At 40.8% G+C, this 20,832-nt stretch overlaps 1 protein-coding gene across 1 annotated transcript; it reads left to right on the top strand.

Annotated features, from left to right (window-relative positions):
- The first annotated feature begins 209 nt into the window (after positions 1 to 209).
- On the top strand, positions 210 to 19,759 carry LMF2 (lipase maturation factor 2). The gene is made up of 14 exons (XM_072147598.1): positions 210 to 414; positions 2,099 to 2,352; positions 3,407 to 3,435; positions 4,124 to 4,320; positions 5,976 to 6,154; positions 7,715 to 7,850; positions 9,382 to 9,513; positions 10,370 to 10,475; positions 10,940 to 11,036; positions 13,083 to 13,265; positions 13,360 to 13,528; positions 15,232 to 15,343; positions 16,486 to 16,594; positions 19,081 to 19,759. The coding sequence occupies exons 1-14, from the start codon at positions 321 to 323 to the stop codon at positions 19,396 to 19,398; spliced, it is 2,115 nt and encodes a 704-aa protein (XP_072003699.1). The 5' UTR covers positions 210 to 320; the 3' UTR covers positions 19,399 to 19,759.
- The last annotated feature ends 1,073 nt before the right edge of the window (positions 19,760 to 20,832 follow it).

Genomic DNA, 20,832 nt, shown 5'->3' with positions numbered 1-20,832 from the left:
GAAAAACAATTAAAGGAGTATATCAAAGGCTGATCCGTGAGAATTCTCACTAGTCTGTTAGACTCCTTATCCTGAAGACATTATCCTCATGTCACTGATCTCTTTAAAAAGCTGCGCCTGCGCAGTAGACAAAGCCACTGTGCAATCCCAAATCTTTTCGAACGCGCCTATCAAATTACGAAGTTGAGTTTAGAAACCTGGAAACGTGTAAAGCGCATGCGTTCGTGTTTGGGCGACAGGCTTAAACTTACTGCGCATGTGCAGACCGTCCACGTTGTGACTCATCCAGACAGCTGCAAAGATCGGGGGGATCCGCGGTCATGGGGGAGCAACAGCGGGTCCGGAATACCTTTCTATGGGGACTGAGCGGCATCTACCTGTGTGCATTCCTCTCACTGTACATGCAGATTCCAGGTACACCATTACAATGGGATGAGCGCCGACACCTCCCGTCTGCTTTTTATTTCCAGTGATTTGAGCTTTCATTTTCTAGGGTAGGGAATATATTCCCAAAAGGCAGCGTTTGTTGTAGTAGTGCACAGCAGGCCCTAATATACATGCTCCACGTTATACATAAAATGTATGTGTACTATAATATTTCCCATATAGATTGTTGTCATATACAACATATATCCATGTAATATATATTGTATTATGTATACTATAATGTTTTCCTTATGTATCAGTGTATTGCATGCTGTAATAACCATGCATCATGAGATGCATAACTAGAAATATTATGTAATTATATATCTGGTGCTCATTTCTCACTTGCATTCACACATTGGTGGCTGCTGAAGGCCTCGTGTTCCCTGCTAGTTAATGTGTACACAAGGAGAGCATCTGGGATTTATAGCGGATAAAATGACATTAGCTGCAGAATTTTTTTTCTGTATACATAACTGATGCCCCTGATTGCATTTGTGTATATAGCCTTACTTTAACTTGTACAGTTTTTTTTTTTCCTCCTACAATCCTAAATTTGCAGCAATTCATATTCCCCAAAATGAAAGATTTATATTCCTCAAGGTCACCAATTCTTGATAAGTGAGTAAATACTGAGTCAGCACAAAGTGTAGAGGTCTAGATATCCATTATTACAGCTGCATATGATGAAATCTGTGCAGTGATACTAGGATCTGTATTTTACAGTGTGGGCACATGGCCATGTCGGGAAGTGTAGCCAAGATATCTGTGCTTGGGAGCTATATACATGCTCAGTCTATGTAGCCCCTCCACAGGAAGTGGTCTATGCCTTGAACAGCTGGGTCTTATATTTCCAACCGCTTGTGATCAGCAGGATTCCATTGCACACAAGGACATTAGCAGTTTACTATTGTAATACTCCATTTAGTATTGTCAGCAAATGATCTGTCCTGAATCATCTGCTCTCATTCCAGAAAGTATGAGGTTTGACTAGGTCATAATTTATATTCTGTGCACATAGCATTTTCAGTCATAATTTTAAGGTGCTGCACTGTTCACGTCTCAAAACTACACCCCGGGACAGTTGTCATGGTTCTATGTTCCTATATGTGCATAGGGCAGAAAAATGGGGGGGGGGGGGGGAATTATAGTAATGTTAAGTCCCCGAATATATGAACCAAGATGATGCTGAGAAGCTCTGTGGTTATCTGAACTTAAATGGGTTGTCCTAGGTTTGAAAAAAGATGGCCGCTTTCTTTAGCTGGCGTGGTTAGTGGTAGCTCCATTCATTTCTATACAACTGAGCCAACTGTGTGGTGCTGTTAATGAAAGAAAGCAGCCATGTTTTCCAAACCCATGTACTACCCCATAAGTCACTGTGATCTAAACTCTGCCCTTACCTCTGTATGCAGGCATACTATGAACACCGATGCACATTTGTACACAAGCACAGCATGTGTTGTTTTTTGTTTTTGTTCCCCATAGATTTAGTAAAATTCCATGACAAATTAATATTGCCCACCATATGGAACCAAACAGTGCCATGCCTATGTACATGCAGCCTTATAAAGACTTCACTTTCTTGCTTAATCAGTTGTTGTATTCTGTATTGTATTTAAATAAAGCAATCTTTAATCACCGTTTCCATTTAACTTTAAATATGTTTTTTAAGGGCTGTATGGACGTGAAGGAATCTTGCCAGGGTGGAAAATGCTTCGTTTCACTGGAAAAGGGTTATGGGAACAATTGAAGGACTCCCCTACGCTGCTATGGTTAGGTCCACGGTTAGGTCTGGACACTGAGCATGGCATGGAATTCATTTGTTTACTTGGGGCTGTTCTTTCTTTGGGAGCTTTTCTATTCAACTGCCTTCGGGACAGCGTGATATTTCTCTTGCTCTGGATCCTTTACTTGTCCTTATATCAGGTGAGCTTCATGTGTTTCCTTCAGACACTTAAATGGGTTTCTGAGGGTTGAATAAAAGAAAATAAAACGAAAAGTTGCCAAAGTAGAAACTGTATCTAGTTAAAATAAAAAAATCCCTTCTCACATGAGAAGTCTCATAATGATCTAGTGGTCAACCCCAGTCCTTCTCATTTGGCTTGCAGTAATGTGACCTTTGTAGCCAATCACTAGCCTCGGCAGTGATGCTTGTACAGCACACAACAAGCCATGAGTGAATATAGAGTGATACTTTAGGAACTTCACTAATGCTGTAAATGGTAGACAAATTACCTTTCAAAAGGGGTTTATTGCAGATCAGAACATAAAGAATATATTACTTACTGTAGTCAGGAAACTGAGATACATCATAGATTTGACAAATCCTAAACATGTGTAAAAACCCCATTACTCACTTGACAGAAGAATAAGGCTGACATACGTATAATATAGGATTGGCTGTTTGGCAGTGCCTTGACTTACAGTGAAACAATACAAGACATAATAAAACATACATGGAAAGAACTGGTTAGGTATAGAGAGAGGAAGAAAGACAGGGCATCAAAGGAGATATAGGTTATGCCGCGGAGGGCGTGGCACTGAACATGGTAGACAAATTCAAGGGATTTTAATTTTAAATATGTAGAGTGACAGGACACAGTGGGGAAACATACTTACCCTGCTCCAGCTCCCATTTATTGCACCGCTCCAGTACTTGCGGTTTCAAGGCCTGCCCTCATCTGGCAGTCCCAGGGAAGGAGGGGAGGGGCACGGCACAGGACCCTCTGCATCCAGTAAGTAGATGAGGTTTCAGTACAGCAAGTGAAGTCCCATGGAAATGGGAAGTGCCATCCCGTGGTCCTAGGAGGCCACTCACTGTTGAAGCACGAAAGTACCAGAGTGACTCCCTGAGGGTTATACAAATTCCTGTAAAATCCTTTTAAATGATTAAATACCATATTTACTGATTCTAAAAATGTTTTGTTTAAGCTTTTGTGAGAATACTGTACATGATGATTCATCTATTTTATATATACAGGTTGGACAAGTGTTCCTTTATTTCCAATGGTAAGTGTTTACATACATACAGATACATGTAAATTATTGGAAATTGGCTCTATCTATGTAAAGTATGCCTTTTATAGTACTGTATATGCAAGTGTACATATTGTAGTCATTAAGTTTTGCTTAAAACGGCTTGTGTTTTGTCATTTTATGACTTCTTTTAGGGCATGGCTTAAAGAGGACCTGTTACCAGATTTTGCCCCCCCTGACTAACAATTTCTGCTGATAAGGGGTACACGTCCTCCCTATATCACCTAAAATTATCTGCCACTGGGGCCCTGTACCTTAATTACAGCCATTTTTCTGATATGCAAATTAGCTTTTCTGACTCGTGTCTGACAGCCTGAGAAAGAAGATGGGAGTAGATGGGAGGATCTGGCTGAGCAGGACATGCCCCCCTCTGATGTCGGGTAATATGAGATAAAAGGTGATTTCTGTTGATGTAAGCAAAACAATTTTTATATAAAAGAAGGGGGTCAGTCGGTTATTAGAACTCTATAGAAACCTGGCACTTGCTGTATATGTGCAAATGTGGTGACAGGTTCCCTTTAACTCAAAATCCTTTTCTAATTAGACTATTTACTTCTATTGGCTCTTGTTTCCTGTTTATATAACATTGATATTGGTAATTCTCTCCTCCATTTCCTCTTTTAGTGTGATTCTGGTTTTATCTGTGCACATTTTATTTCAGGGACAGTCTTTTACTAGAAACCGGATTCCTGGCGATATTGGTAGCTCCTATGCGTTGTTTGCGCTCAAAGGCAAATGTCTGGAGTTCCCATGATGGTATTACTTTCTGGCTCGTACGTTGGCTACTTTTTAGGCTAATGTTTGCATCTGGAGTTGTAAAACTAACAAGTCGGTGCCCTACATGGTGGGGGCTTACAGGTGAGAATTATTATTATATATATTTTTTTGGTACATTTCCTTTTTGAAGAGCTTGACTAAGGGTTGTTATACACCAATATGTCAATATTCGGCTGTTCTGGGTTTGGACCAATTAATGGGGTAGATGAGTAGGTTTGTTCTGACAAACAAGCATGTAAAAACTCTCCTAAAGTCTTCCATGCACATAGTGAGCCAGTTCCAGCACTGAATGTTGGTGTTAATTACTATAAACTTCTTAATTCGCTAATTGATAACTTTGATCTTCTGAATCCTATCATGTATTCCCTCTTAAATGTTAAATCTTTTACACAAAACAATGAAAATCACTTACTAAGTCACATGAAATTGAATTGAGAAGAATAATTTATTCCCGGAGATGAGGCACTTTTGTAATACAGTTAGGTGCTACAGATAATATAAGGGCATCTGAAGTGTCTCTTCCCTTCTAGACTCTAAAATGTTTTTTCCCCCAAAGATATTTCATGTAACCGTGTCAATGCTATAAAGAGAATTTCATACACTGAGGATGCCAGTAGTTTAATGGGTTTAAAGCTGGAGGTGCCCCTTCAAGACATATTAAAGCTGCTGTAATACACCATATACATGCTGAAAATCTACTGTGTAACACAGTTCCTTTTAAAATCTGTTATCCATAGGATAGGGCCTAGCTTGCTGATCGGTGGGTGTCTCAGTGATGGGGTCCCAGTTACCTCAGTCGGACCCCTTGCTCCCTGAGAGTAATGGAGCAGACGGACAAATTGCAGAACGGTCATGCACGGCTTTCTGCTCCATTACTCCCCGGGAGCGACGAGGGGCCCGACTGAGGTAACTGGGACCCCTTGTTTTTGTTATCTGTAGGGGTCTTGTCACTGAGACCTCAACAAATCATAGTTAGGCCCAATCCACGGGTAAGGGCCCAACTTTGATTTGTGGGAAAACCCCTTCAATTTACTTTTAATATTCACATCTTACCCATGCAGATTTCTGGATTGAACATGCTGGAGCCCCATCAAATGCACACAATTGCACAACATTTGATGCTTGTTCAAGCAATCATTGACACCTCTGCATTTACTTTCATGCATATTGTTTAAATGCCGCCCCCCCCCCCCCCCCCACACACACACACACCTCTGTACAGTTCCCTCAAAAACTAGCCATGCATGTCAGGAAATACATATTTTTTTTCTGTATATTAAAATTAAATTGTTAAAGTGACTAAAAGGGATCTGAAGAACTGTTGGTATATATTCAGACGTTTTGTTTCTGCACATGCACTAATTCACTCTGCGTGCACTTCATTCCATGAATTTAAGAGAATTATTAAAATCTACTTTTCATGTCACAAGACGGCAAGCATAAAAGAAAGCTTGTCTAGCTTAACTTCTTCAACAAACAGAAGGGCTCTAAATCTTTTTTTTTTTTAAGAAATAATGAAGTTTCCGTGCGTAAAACATTTGAGATGGATGTAATTATTTTCCATAGAAGTCGTGTATTACATGGCTAGAAAGTTGAATTGTAATAGGTTAGATGGTGAAATGTGTGTATGCATAGTTGAGTCTAGATAGTATTTGCTATACATGAAAACAAAATGTCACAATTATGGCTAATTTAATGCCTTAAATACACATGACCTTCTCTGTATATTCTTTCAGCTCTAACTTACCACTATGAGACGCAGTGTATTCCAACTCCAGTTGCCTGGTATGCTCACCAGCTTCCTGTGTGGCTCCAAAAGCTGTCAGTGGTTGCCACCTATGTGATAGAAATGGGGGTGCCATGGCTTTTCTTCCTGCCCTCAAGAAGGCTCCGCCACTTCTCATTTTATTCTCAGGTAATAAAACTAATTCTGGCACATTTGCTAAGCTAATTATGCCAGAATTGGCTTAATTGGAACACAAATGTTAACATATGCCTATCAATTACTATTTGTCCTAGAACAGATTCACACTGGCTTTTTTTTCTCAGTGTTTTTTCAGAGAACCATTCTTTTCAATGTGCTTTTAAACCATTTTTTCCCACTGATCAGTGCTTTGTGGAAAAAGAATTTGGAGCTTGTACTGTTTTGTTCTCCGACAACATTGGAACGGTGAATTAGTGAAAAATCCATTATTTATTTATTTTTTTTTTTAATGTGAATTTGCCCTTAAAGGAAACCTACCATTTCAGATGGTAGGTTTAAGCTGTAAACACCGAGCACCAGCTCAGGGTGAGCTGGTGCCGGTGCTTAGTTTCGTTAGTGTTAAAACCGCGGTATCGCGGTTTTAACACTTTTTAAACTTTATAGCATAAACTGCTTCGGCGCTGCGTGCGCACGATCGTGCGCGCGCCTACATAGGAAATGCCGCAGGCGTTGCGCGTGCACGGTCGCGCGCAGCGCCGAAGCGGCTTCTGCTATAAAGTTTAAAAAGTGTTAAAACCGCGATACCGCGGTTTTAACACTAACGAAACTAAGCATCGGCACCAGCTCACCCTGAGCTGGTGCTCGGTGTTTACAGCTTAAACCTACCATTTGAAATGGTAGGTTTCCTTTAAGCCTGATTAATTTTGTATTTTTAAAGTTGATTTTAGAAAGAGGCCATGCTAATATAAGAAGATTACAACATTACCATTATTTAGTTCTCTGAAAACAATAGACTATCCAGGTACAGTCTGTAATGAGTTTAGTCATTGGGGGGGGGATACAGGGACTTATTTCTTTGATAAAAGTATTTAACATAATGTGCTCTGTTGATTGATCAAGTGTTGTTAACAGTTTAATTCGTTTTCTACAGGAGTGGTCCCCCAAATTTTTGTATCTTGGGGCCGGCTGCACTCAAAATATTTTTACTATGGTCCCTGGGTGACAAAAAATACCTGCAGCTGCCTCCTTTTCTGTAGCCCCCTCCTGATAGTGCTTCTTTTTTTCTAGCCCATTCACACCTATAATGTCCTTCTCTTTTCACTATGAGAAAAAAAAAAATTACCGGTAATACTTGACATATACAAGTATAGGCCTATGGTGGGAAATGCAGCAGCCACTCCTCACTAATGAAAAATGCAGCATCAGTGCTCGTCCCCCACGCCCCCCGCAGATCCAATCTTAAAAAAACAAAGCTCCATCTTCTTGCTTGCGCGCACACACTGACGTCACACTCCTTGATAGTGTATGTGCACAGGAAGAGAAGTCAAAGCTGGAGGTAAATAGTGGTGTTTGGGTTTGTTTTTCAGCGAATTTTTATTGTACCTAGTCTAAATTGAAAATACAGGTTTAGTATCATTTGCCTCATTGTCTGTATCTATTGTTGTCTTCCAATTAGTAGACTTCTTCCAAGATCTAGTGTATCTGTTGTTACTATTTTTCTTTTTATTTAGAGTACAATTTACATAGTAATTGGAATATCTTCAATTTTAGGTTCTGCTGCAGGTTCTGATCATTCTTACCGGCAATTACAACTTCTTTAACCTGCTTACACTGATTCTTTGCTTTTCTCTACTTGATGACAATCATTTGAAATCTGGTCCGAAGGGGAAAAAGGGTCAACAGAAAGGTAAACACTTAAAGGGGTTATCCGGGTTTAAAAATTTTTTTATGGCCGGGCTGGGGAGGGATAGTTAAACATAATAAACATGGACTTACCTCCTCCGGTGCCGCCGATGTCCCGCGCCACGGTCACTTTGATCCGTGCCCCTGTAAACAAACAGGGGCACGGAAGCCACGCACAGGGAGCTTGCGGTCCGCGTTGTGGACGGCTCCTCCCATCCGTCCCTATCTCTCAGCATTGTAAGCCCTGGGAGATGGTGCACATGGGAGCTTCCGGACGGCCGGAAACTCCCTGTGCGCCCTTGTACTGAAACCGGCGCACGGAGAAGACGGGCTGCGGCGCGGGACATCGGCAGCACCGGAGGAGGTAAGTACATGTTTATTATGTTTAAATAGCCCTCCCCAGCCCGGCCATAAAAAAAATTTTTAAACCCGGATAACCCCTTTAAAGCAATAGTCATCATATGTGTCTGTGCTTATATTATGTCCCATTCATTCTTGTTCTGTGTTGCTACAGCCTAGACAGACATTTACCCTAGTACAGTGATGGCGAACCAACGGCACGGTTGGCACAAAGTTCACCAGACAGGACTTGAATCTTCCTGCAGTTCTAGACAACTTGAGATGCTGCTCTTTTTTAAGGTGACATATGCTTCACTGATTGTAACTGCAGGTGTGAACAAGGCCAGATTATCTTTTGAGGTCCCCTTGCTGGCCCCATGATTCTTCCTGTACAAAGAGACCCTGGCACGAAGCTACAATGATGTCTGAATTTGCCCTCCTGCTTTCAACTTTATTTTGTATACTCAGGAGGTCGAGATGATTTGAACGTTGTAAAATAGGTTATTAGGTTTTGGTTGTTACCCTGGTCTCTAAAAGGTTCGCCATCACTGTCCTAGTAGAACAAAATTTGTTTGCAATGAAAAGCACACCATGTAAGTTGGATGGAGTCAATATAGAATTGACTAATTCAGCTGGTTTCAGTACAATAGCACTGTTTGATAATCGTACATACACAAACAAGTTTTTCTGTGGCCCTCCAAGTACATGAAACGCCTGAGAATTATGAGATTTAAATTACTGCTCAGTAACAGTAATTTTTTTTGCTGCTGTTTCCAAAATGTTACCCATAGAGCCATAAAAAGGGAACCTGTTTGATGTTTGTTCCATGATGTCCAGTGTGCTTTCCACACATTTAATGTTCCATTTACAATATCCGTTTTGGCAGATGTCATGACATTTTGAAGGGGCATATTATGTACCTCAAATGTCGTTGATAATAAGTTAAAAGAAAACTAGAACAAAATAGAAAGTTGAAAATGGCTGTTTCATTATTGGTAAATATGAGGCTTTGTCACTTAAAGGTTATTGTATATTCTTACTAATAAACTATGGGCTCTTAACAGTTTTTAGAAAGGAGGAGGGTTGCCAAGAGTCACAAATGGCCAGTGCCAGTGGTTAGTGATCACTACTACACTGAAATGAAGGTTCTTCTTTGCATAATATGTTATATAATTTTATATACTTTCTCTTCGCAGGCCATAGTTTCTTCATCCAGTCCTTTGCTGTGCTTTTTGATCTCCTCGTATTTGGTTTGCTTGGTTTTTGGACTGTAAAATACTTTGAGCTACAGATAAACTGGGAAAAGTATCATGTGGAATCTAAAACTGGTAGGTTCTCACTTGATTACTACCTTGGATTTATATGGAAAGCTGAAAATCGACACAAATCCGCTGATTGCAGCAGCCCCTGCCTCCAGCATTCGAGAAAAGGAGCTGGGCAGCAGATCCCACCGCTGGTCACTGCACAGAACAGAGATGACATCCAGCTTCATTCTCTGTATTTTGAGCACTTGCTGAAGTCAATGGGAGGTTTAGATTGATCCCCTTTTCATAGTTTCATAGTTTATACGGTTGAAAAAAGACACTTGTCCATCAAGTTCAACCAAGGAAGGGAAGGCATTGCATGAGGAAGGGATTAAGGGGAAACAATTCTATATAACATAACCATAAATGTTATTTCTTTTTCCTAGCCCAACACAGGTTGAATTTGACCTATCATTTTTTTTTTTTTTTTTTTAATTCGAATCACTTGATAGGGGAAAAAGTAGTGCTGTGTGCTCCTCTATTGTTGCTGTCAATTCTGCTTCTGCTTGGCCTCTGCTTCTAAAGCTAGATTTGCATGTGTACACATTTTTGTAGACTTTATGGGAGGTTATGCCAGTGCACAAGCACATAATGAAATCCTTGCCCCTCCTTGCTGCCAGATGCATAAAAAAGCTCCTACCTCCTGATGTACCGTATATACTTGAGTATAAGCGGAGGCACCTAATTATAACAAAAAAAAAACCGGGGAAAACCTGTATACTTGAATATAAGCCGAGGGTGGGAAATGCGTTGGTCACATGCACTCCAGTATATAGCCAGCAGCCCCCTGCCAAGCCTATAAATAAAAAAATTAAAAACTCTGTGCTTGCCTTTCCGATGCCCTGGGATATGCTAAACTATGATGATTTCTTTTCTACAGCCTTTACTTATCATGATTTCCTTCAGTGGCTCCGCACACTCACATTTCCCTCTATATGGCTGGCAGCTGCATCTCTTGGTTGGGAGATTCTCAAAGGCATGTACAAGTGAGTATTGAATTTCTTGTATATGAAAGTGTTGTCTTTTTACATTTTTCTACCTACCCTCTTAAACATTGCAAGCCACCTGTAAATGACTAACCAAATTGCCATGCATGTGTGCATATATAACATGTAAAGCAGCACAATGCTACAAAAAATTGTTTTTATCCTCTGATGCAAGACCCACGATACAGAGAAAAATCCTCCCATTTAGACAAGCAAAGAAAGGCAGCACTCCAAGCTTAACTTCAAATGGGGTGTACACAGAGAGGTCATATTAATGCCTGTACAGTATTAACAGCAGTTTTATGTCTCAAAGTCCCATGCAGATATTACCACATGGAGCTTTTCTTCCCCCTGTGATTTGAATTGAAGCTTGGAGTGCTGCCTTTTTAGAATATGTATATGGGAAATATCCAAATGTTTTTTTTTATTGATTATGTATCTCACCTATATCTTTGTTTCTTCAGGAGCGCATCTGTACGTGGATTGTTTTGGAAGCTTTGGGCCACTATACAGTGGGCGGTTTTTTCCCTTGCTACAGTTTCAGTGTTTATAGTCAGCCTGGTGAGTTGTGTATCCTTCTTTCCTTTTTATTTTATTTTTTTCTCTTTCCTCCCCTTGTGTTTATACGTGATTTGTATTATGGATACAATAAAGCGTATGAGCTAAAAAAAAAAAAAAAAAAAATGTGGCAGAAAAATTACTTGCTATGAAAGTAGTCCGGCTAAAGATATGGCAGATGGATATAATTGCTGCAGCAGCCTATGTGTCTGTCTCAATCTCCTCAATGCATTTTTCTTATACTCCATACGTTCGACAGCTCCATACCACTGCTGGAACTGAGCCAAGTAGTGTGCAATAAAATTGTATGAAGTACTGAAATTATTCACAATGCTGACAAAGGTATATTTAAAATCTGCATATTGCAGCTAAAAATCACATTCCTGGTGACAGTCTTGCTTTAATTGGAAGTTCCCTTTAAAGGGGAGACTTTTAAAAAAACAAAACAAAAGGTGGCTGGGAGGGGGCTGGTTAAAAAAAACTAAAGATGTACTTGCCTTCTGGCGCCCTCCGAGTGTCCCGCGCTGCTGCCGCTCCGGTCCATGCGCCATGTAAACAAACATGACCACGGGAGAAGCGCTGGACTCAGCTTTCAACCGGCTGAATCCAGCACTGCTCCTGCGGCCATGTTTATTTACATGGCGCATGGACCGGAGCGACAGCAGCACAGTACATCTTTATATTTTTTTTAAGCAGCCCCCTCCCAGTCTTCTTCGTCCTCGTCGACTTTGTGCGGCAAATGGCAAAAAAGCACCATCTGCTCTTCTTTAGTTTATATAGTGATCACAGCAGACAACCACAATCATCGGCAATGACTGCAGCACAAGCGGTATGTCACTGCTAAGGCCATCACCCTCACAATCCTCTTTCTTCCTACCTCTTAAAAGGGTAATAACAACTACAGTATTTGAGGCTACAAAGATAAAAGAAAAAAAATAAGACTATAAGAAGGTGGCATCCAAAAAATTTGTTTTATAAAAACTTCAAAAGGTGGTGCATATAGCTCAAGAATTAATCCATAATGGAGATCACTGCTCACCCCATGAACCACTTGGTCAGAAAAATAGCAAGAAGTGAAAGGTATTGTATGTTACCAAAAGTCCTTGCTTCCAAAAACAATTAAACCGTATAACAAGGAAGTGGTCGTTGCATGCCATATTACATAGAAGGAACCCCTGCCTTCTTGTGTAATCGTCTGTGAAAGACATGGTTGTAATGTACAGATCAATTTTCTATAGGAAAACAATAAACTGTTTTGTATTTTATAACATGGCTAAACCGAAAAATGAACATTACCATACTGTACAGCAGAAAAATGCAAAAATATTATTTATACTGTACATGAGACAAAGTAAAATGATAAACTGACACCCGACACACAGACTGACTGGTAAAGCTCTCTGTATTCTTTATTTTAGTCCCAGGCTACAATTATCAGTTGTAACTTGTGTGTAAAGAAGAGTTTTATTGATAACCCTTGTACTTATGAACGCAAAAATTTTTATAATGGAATTGTCAATGGGACAAAAAATACTTTTGTCTGGAGCTACAATTATATAATATACCTGTTCTGACTTGCATACAGATTCAACTTAACGGGGTTTTCCCCACCAATAAAGTAGTCCTTATTGCTCTGCAATCTCTGTATCAGCTTCATAGAGATGAATGGAGCAGAATGGACATGCTCGATAGTCTCCTCCTTTCCGGGAGCGACAAGGATCTAACGGAGGTACCTCGAAGCCTGTCGGATCCGCTATACTCGTGGCCTAACTTCTTTGTTTGGAAAACCCCTTTAAGAACAAAGCTAAACCTCTAAACAACCTCTCTTGTACTGAGAGTAGCAATAAATTAGGGACAGGCTGGTTCCCTAATTTACTGCTACTCTTGGATAACCCCTTTAACCTGGGGATTGCCTGCCTAAAATTCAGATATTGCTGTGTTTTTGAGGGTCATAACTGGCTGCATCCTGTAGAGGTTAATTTATTTAATGGTATTTTGCAGCATCTTCTGGAAGTCTTTCTTATCATGGATCTTCCCTTTTTGTAATAGGTTCCATACACATATGTAGACTTTGAATCTAATGGTCAGCTTTGGCCATCAGTGCATCGCATGTTTAAAGCGGTGGATGAATACCAACTTGTGAACTCCTATGGTTTATTCAGACGTATGACTGGTGTGGGAGGCCGACCAGAAGTTGTGGTTGAAGGAAGTTATGACAAGCAGTCCTGGACGGTATATGCACTTATATCAGTAAAGTTTCACTGCTGTCTTAAGTTGTTGGGTTTTTTTTCTCATATGATGTTTTCTTTGTCCTTTTTTACTTTAGGAAATTGAGTTCATGTATAAGCCAGGGAATGTTAGTGTGTCTCCTCCAGTAGTGACACCTCATCAACCACGCCTTGACTGGCAGATGTGGTTTGCTGCCCTTGGGCCCCACACACAGAGCCCATGGTTTACCAGCTTTGTGTATCAACTTCTACAGGGAAACAAAGATGGTGAGCGATAAGAAAGCTTGTGCCCTGTGTAACTAATTTCAATACCATTTCCTACTAAATTCAACAGATGTATTGCTACTATATACAATTGTGATTGGGAATGTTACTTCTCTGGAATTCACCGGAGTATGTAATCTCCCTAAATAATTGTAAAAATCTGTTTGGTCGTTATAAAAACATCATATTAAAATGAATCCTAGTGGTTTTCCCCCAAAATTCCAACACTAGAGCTAAGTAGAGAGAGATTTGGGGACCATCTATATAGCGGCTTTAACAGTAGTAATACATTCAGTCTGTCAAACTAGACTCCAACTGCACTGATCCATTAATGGTAGGGGGTCCTGATCTCTAGAGTAGCCCTAAAGGTTACCCCTAGAAGGGGTATCTAGCCGCCCAGAAAAGGGTTGCCTGCACTGGAAAGTATACTGGACAACATCCTGGCTCCATCTTTCTAGTCTACTCTTTATGGAGTAGAATTTCAACATTTGCAGATAATGCTAAGCTCTGTAAGACAGTTGGCATAGAGGAGGATAGTATAACATTTGATTTGTGAGTATTAAATTAAAATGGAAAGGAAATGCTGCACTAAGCATCTTTGTTAAAAGTCCTTATTGACGAGTGTCTGCAGCCTTATGGTCCTGGTTCCATGGACCTGATCTTATCAATGAATGTGGAAAAGATGTTTTACTAAGACTCGAGTCAAACCATTGTTGTTTATGTTGGGTGGATAAAGAACTTCATCTTTTCACATTGATAACCTGTAATACTGTCGCCTTTCTCCTTTGGAATATTAAATTGCAAGGCATGGAGTAAAACTGAAGTTAAAATATGTAGACCTTGGCTTTAGTGACTAGTGCCAGAAAGCAGCTGCCTAGACTAATCACACAATACCAGTTTAGAGAGCCATATGAGGGCTTGTTTAGTGCTAGATATATTGCAGAAAATAGAAAGTACAATGTACATGGAAGACGGTGGGGAGGGGGTGGAATGAAAATGTGGTGGAAATATTCCCCTGGCAATGACCATTGCATTCACAGGCTTTGGAGAATCTGAAGTGCTGCCTGTCATGGAACTGATTGCTGCCCTCCTTCCCCCACATGAAGAGTGGCAACGATTGGAACCAATGCATTGTTGCTATTATAGCTGCTGGCTAATACAGGCAGTCCCCGACGACCCCTATTTGTGAATTAACCTCTACCCACTATGACCATGGTGACACTTTCCATTCTGGAAATTTACTTAACTTTAATTCAAGCCTCTCTAAGGTATCTGAGATAAAGCTTTGTTAATCCTTGCTCCCTTGTCAAACCAAAATGTCAAAAACGTGTTCCATGGACCAAACAATAATTTGGTTGGAGTTAAAATTAAGTATGCATGTTCCAACTTGCATACAAGTGTAACATTTAAAAAATCTGACAATATCAAGCATGATTAAACCATGAATGCTTACACATGCACTGCGATGTGGGAATCTCATGGTAGGTTTGTTCTTCAAGGAAATCTATCTTGTACATAACTCGGGGCTGCCTGTATCTGTTATCTTCTATGTTGGTGATGATGATTTATTTATAGAACAAATAATGCAATATATGGTGCAATATATTTTAACATGCTTACATTTTTGTGACCATTTTAAAGACCCCAGGATAAAGGAGAGCTATGATCAGAGACTTGCACATCACACTGTTATTTTTGTGTTCCAGTGATAAAACTGGTGCAGAACGACGAGTCGCTCTATCCTTTTAATTCGCATCCTCCGCATTATATCAGAGCTCAGCTGTACAAATACTGGTACACAGAAGTTGATCAGGCAGGGTAAGTATTAAAGTTAAAGCATAACTGCAACGTTATGATTTTACCAAATTCTCCATGTGATGTGATTTCCCACATTAAACAATGCTCATATTGTGTTGCTTGCCCATTTTTTTTTTTTTTCAAAACTTAAAGATTTATGTCAGACACTTTCAGAACAGAAAATGCTATATCACCAGTGGTGAAGTGGTTGGAGTCTAACCTCTTCCTGTATCTGCCCTGAAGCTGAGTCCAATTCCCTGTACCCACAGATATCTTGATACCTTGTGTTCTCTCAAAATAATTTAGCATCAAATCCAGTGAGAAACTTAAAAGTAAATCCACTGAATGCTGCACTGTGTACATACAGGATATATATTGTGACTAGCCTGGCAGCTTTCATCACCTGGTGGAGCATGGAACATATAATAAGTGGTAGAAATCAGAAGTAAAATAGTAACATGAAATGTATAGTTTGTGCTTTGTGAGCACTAAGCGTTAATAGCTTCTCCCCACAGTGCAGAAAATGCCTGGAGTACAAGGTGGGGGAGAGGGTGCAGCATGAGGTGAAGTGAGTCTGTAGAATCACATACTGGAATGGAGGGACTGATGGGAAATGGGAGATCTTGAACCACACTAGTCTGTGTAGGAGGCATCTGTATCCAAAGCACTGAACACATTCAACTCTGCCATACACACAGAGAGCACTGTTACATGACTTCCCCCTCCTTCCTCCTCTGTGAGCAGCGAGTGCTGCCCCTCCCCACCTGTGAGTCCATAGTTATTTACAGGAGGGTCTCTAAATTTTGTCTGCACAGAGAGCGGAAGGAGCTTCTTCAGCACTGAGATAAAATGAATATAGCAAAGAAACAGCTCGATATGGGTATAATGATAATCAGCAAAGTTGTTCTACATCCCAGGAGCTATTGATTTGTGGGGGAACTTTATAGTTGTTGTGCTTTAAAGTTTATATAGATTAATCCTTCAGGTGAATACTGCAGGACAGGGCTTTCAGTCCCACTCCCTGTCACACCCAAAATGGTGTGTGGGGTGGGAAAAAAATGGCTTTGTAACCCCCCCCCCCCTTCCACCCAATGTGTTACCTTTTAAATAATATGCAACCAGGAAACAGATTATACTGAAATGTATTTATTTGGTTTTTCCAGCCACACCTCTGGTAACTGGTGGCGTCGTCGCCATGTTGAAGAATTCTACCCAGTGGTATTCCTAGGGGACCATACACTGGAGTCTTTTCTAAACCAATATGGCTTAAAGGTTTGTTGGTCTATTTGTAACATAGTACTTGTATGTGGGTGCACTGCTATTTTGTTTGGCTAGATGCGCACAACAATGAAAATCCGCAATCCGCCATACGTTTTTAGAACAGCAAATGCTTGGACTAAATGCAATAAATTTTTAAGCCTATGCCCATTATTTTGCAACCTGCCCAACCAATATTAAAGAAGACCTGTCAAGCGAATAAAACCACTTACTAAACGTGAAAAGCTTCCTAGCCCACTCCTAGTTAAAGCCTTGTTAAATTCTCTAGGTTTATTGGAATGCTGATAAGCTTGGAAACAATCCACTAACTAGCGGTCAGCTCTTTGGACCTAGCAGTGGTCCGGCGTATTCCTAAGGGGGTGGTCCGAGGAGACGGTGACTGCAGTATCGAGCCTGGCAGTCACCGCCAACATAAAGTGTGAGAGGGGCAGCCCAGAGGAGAATCTGAAGAGAGGGGAGCGCCTCGGACCGCCCCCTTTATGAATACACCATACCACTGTAAGCTAGGTCCGATGATTGGACCACCACATAGTGGATTGTTTCCTAGCTAGTCGGTAACTGGGGGAGGGCTAGGGAGCTGCTTACTTTGCTAAGTGCTGCTAGAGCAGGGTTCCCCAAACTACGGTCCGCGGGCCACATGCGGCATTTCGATCCGGCCCCCGACGCTGGCCATGCCAGCGCCGGGCCCCCGCGGCCTTCGACAGTCGGGCAGGAGCCTCCGTCCGTCCGGACAGGAAGCTCCTGCCCGTCACTGTATAGTGCTCGATGCGGCCGGAAACGGCCGCTCTAGCACTATTACTGGAGTGCCGGTTGTATTCCGGCCACATCGCTACAGTAATAGTGCTCGAGCGGCCGTTTCCGGCCGCATCGAGCACTATACAATGACGGGCAGGAGCTTCCTGTCCGGACGCGACAAGAAATTAGAAAATGTGCCGTGGGCGACTTAGGTGAGTACAGGGTTTTTATTTATTTATTTTTTTTTTATTAAAAAGGGCAGTAAAAAGATTGTGGTGGCCGGGGGCCAATAGCTAGTTATGAGGGGCAGTATAGGAAATAATTAATGGTGAGGAGCAGTATAGGAAATAATTATGAGGGGCAGCATAGGAAATAATTAATGGTGGGGGGCAGCATAGGAAATGATTAATTATGAGGGGCAGTCTAGTAATTAATGGGGGGAGGCATATTCAATAATTGAGAGGGGTCCCAGTACATTAATTGGGCCAATATTAAAAAAAAGTTCTTAAGGGGTGCAGTATATTAAATACAGGCAGTCCCCGGGTTACATACAAGATAGGGTCCGGAGGTTTGTTCTTAAGTTGAATTTGTATGTAAGTCGAAACTGTATATTTTATCATTGTAGATCCAGACAAAAAAATTTTGGCCCCAGGTGACAATTGGAGTTTAAACATTTTTTGCTGTAATGGGACCAAGGATTATCAATAAAGCTTCATTACAGACTCCTTACAGCTGATTATTGCAGCCTGGGTCTATATTAAAGCATTCAGATAGCTTCACCAGAGGTCAGAGGAGTCTGTCTGTAACTATGGGTTGTCTGTAAGTCTGGTGTCCTTAAGTATTGGACCGCCTGTAATTGGGGGGGGGGGGTGCCAGTGTATTATGGATGCGGTCACATGTACTGATATTTATTCTTAAACTTTAGTCCGGCCCTCCAACGGTATGAGGGGACAGTGAATGGCCCCCTATGTAAAAAGTTTGGGGACCCCTGTGCTAGAGGGTTTTATTTGCCTGAGAGGTAATAATTCATACTTCCAGGCAATGTGACTGGTTATTTTATTACTGCTGTATTTTCCTGTTGTCTAATGCAGTGGACTCCCTCACTATATTTAGAGAGCTCAGTCTGTGAGCCATCCATACAGGTTAACCGCAACATGATGTACAGTCTAGTTGTGGTGCATCTACAACTTGAAGTGTGGTTGAAGAGTGCAATATTTTAAGAGTGACTTTATGACTCGGGAAGGTGTATTTCAATTTTCATCAATAAATGGCTGAGAGCAGTTCAGAAACCATACCAGTTCTATGCCAGCAGAAGATTAGGAAGGTGAACAAAAGGCTCAGGAGCTGGTGTTTGGGTTCTTGATCTGTTTTATTATTGCTTCCAATTCTTAAGTAGGGTTTCCTGGTTACAAATCCTAAAGCTCTATCCTAAAAATAGGCCATCAATATCAGATTGGTGGGGGTAGATTACCAAGCACCCATACATATATCAGCTGCTGTTAACGGAGTGGCCGACAACCTGAGTGTTTCTAGCTTAGGGCCAGTTTACATCTCCATTAGAATGAAAACCAGGTGCGGCAGAGGTATAATGGAAAGTCTTGCATCTTTTCTGAGTGTTCAACCACTTCTGGTTTAGGCTTGAAATATCTGAACAATATATTGATGCATCTGCAATATATTTTATCACAAAAATCCCCCTTTTAATGGGGAACTAAATTTGATTTTTTTTTTTTTTTTTTCTTCAGGATAAACCCCCTCCACGACGGTCCTTGGATGCTCCACTTCCATCAGCACTCAGGTTTATACGAGAGCTGTTACGGCCGTACCCTGCACCTTTACTACTACACTCACTGCTGATCACAGTAGTTGTCATCTACTCCTTGCAAGCTTTATTTGGCAGAGGTAATCGTTCAGGACCCTCTAAGCCGCGGGGTCATACAAAACCACAAGTGGAGAAGGTGAAAACCGAGAAGAAAAAGCCGAAGGAGGCCACCAGACAAGGAGAGTCTGGTGGCTCTGGGAGGGATTCTGGTCACAATAACAAGAGGCGTGAAAAAAGCTAATGACTGCAAGAGGTGTCTGAGACTCATTCCATCTGGCACAACCGTCCAAAAATCTAGCACGTCATTACTCTATTATACACTGGTGGAGCTTCATTCTGTTAAACCTATCTTCTTGTCATCGCAAAAATTGATGGCATTTTGTAACGGGTCGCCTCAAAGGGGTAATGGATCCATGACCACTGCTCAATGCATTGAACCACCTTGCTTCTGTTTTTAAACCTGTTTTTATTACATTTATATGAAATAAATTGGCTTTTACCCAAAGGTTATAGGATAGTGTTGGCATGATCTGACTGTACATGTAACAAGTATCGCTAAACTATAATTTAAATTTGACTTGCCCTTATAGGAACAGATATTATTAATGTATCAGAAATAATTGGTGGTTATTAGTGATGAATGCAACAATCATGTTTGCTGTCATCCAAAGTTAATACATGCAGGCTATTACAATGCAAAATGATTATCTGTAGAGAAGAAGTTATCCACATGATATATATATATAATTGTGTTTTGTGCCAACAAATATTTTTTTGAGGTGGGGGGGTTGTTCTGCCTGCTTTTGATAATGTAAGACTATTATTTATGAAGGCTGCAGGTCTCTAAACCAGGAGCCTAGATTCTAAAGTGCCTTATTGTCTCTACGTGTCATCACAATCCTTAAGTGCCTTTATTACATATGACTTTGGCTTAAATTGCCTAGTCAAACGAAATGGTCTTGCTTTATAGAGGTGTGCCATGCTACTGCTCATGATACCAATTCTTTATTTTAATATTTGTTCTGTTTCGTGGAAATCATTTTGTGTGTGAAAAGTAAACATTTAACTGTGGAGAAATAATTGCCAGTTCATACATAGAATAAAAATAACTGATCACTGGCAAAGATTAACTATGACGACTTGAGCAAATTCCAAAGCCCTGTCACCTTGAAGCCGTATTACTGGCTCTAATTGGCATGTGTTTGTGTGTACAATATTAATACAGAGGAATACTCTGCATTCTTTTACACCCACAAGCGAGTTTGTTGGTTTCCTGGCCTGACATGCTGAGTTCAGTTCGGTGATTTCTAGGTTCTGTTCTGTAAATTGCACATGGAGCAAGTTTGTTGGAACAAAGGAACTCGTGGGCAACTGGCTTTAAAGGACATCTACCACCAGGATAAGATTATATGCAAATGAGCCTATGGGGCTCCAAGTTCCATTAACACCTATGGAGCTGGAGCCCCTTAGGCTCATTTGCATACAGCCCTTCATCCTGCTTGTAGATGCCATTTAAGCTCTTCTCGGTTCTCTTGATGTGTCTTAGGAAATACTTGAGTCCTTCCTAGAGGATTATTTGGGAAGGTTTTCTGGTAACAGTGCTTAGTGTTGTTCGTCTGTTGTTGTTCCTTGAGTTTCTGAATAAATTAATAAGTGGATTATACCATTCTCCTTG

This window comes from Engystomops pustulosus, chromosome 4 (genome assembly GCF_040894005.1).
Source record: "Engystomops pustulosus chromosome 4, aEngPut4.maternal, whole genome shotgun sequence".
NCBI classification, from domain to species: Eukaryota; Metazoa; Chordata; class Amphibia; order Anura; family Leptodactylidae; genus Engystomops; species Engystomops pustulosus.
This window is presented reverse-complemented; position numbering and strand designations above follow the sequence as displayed.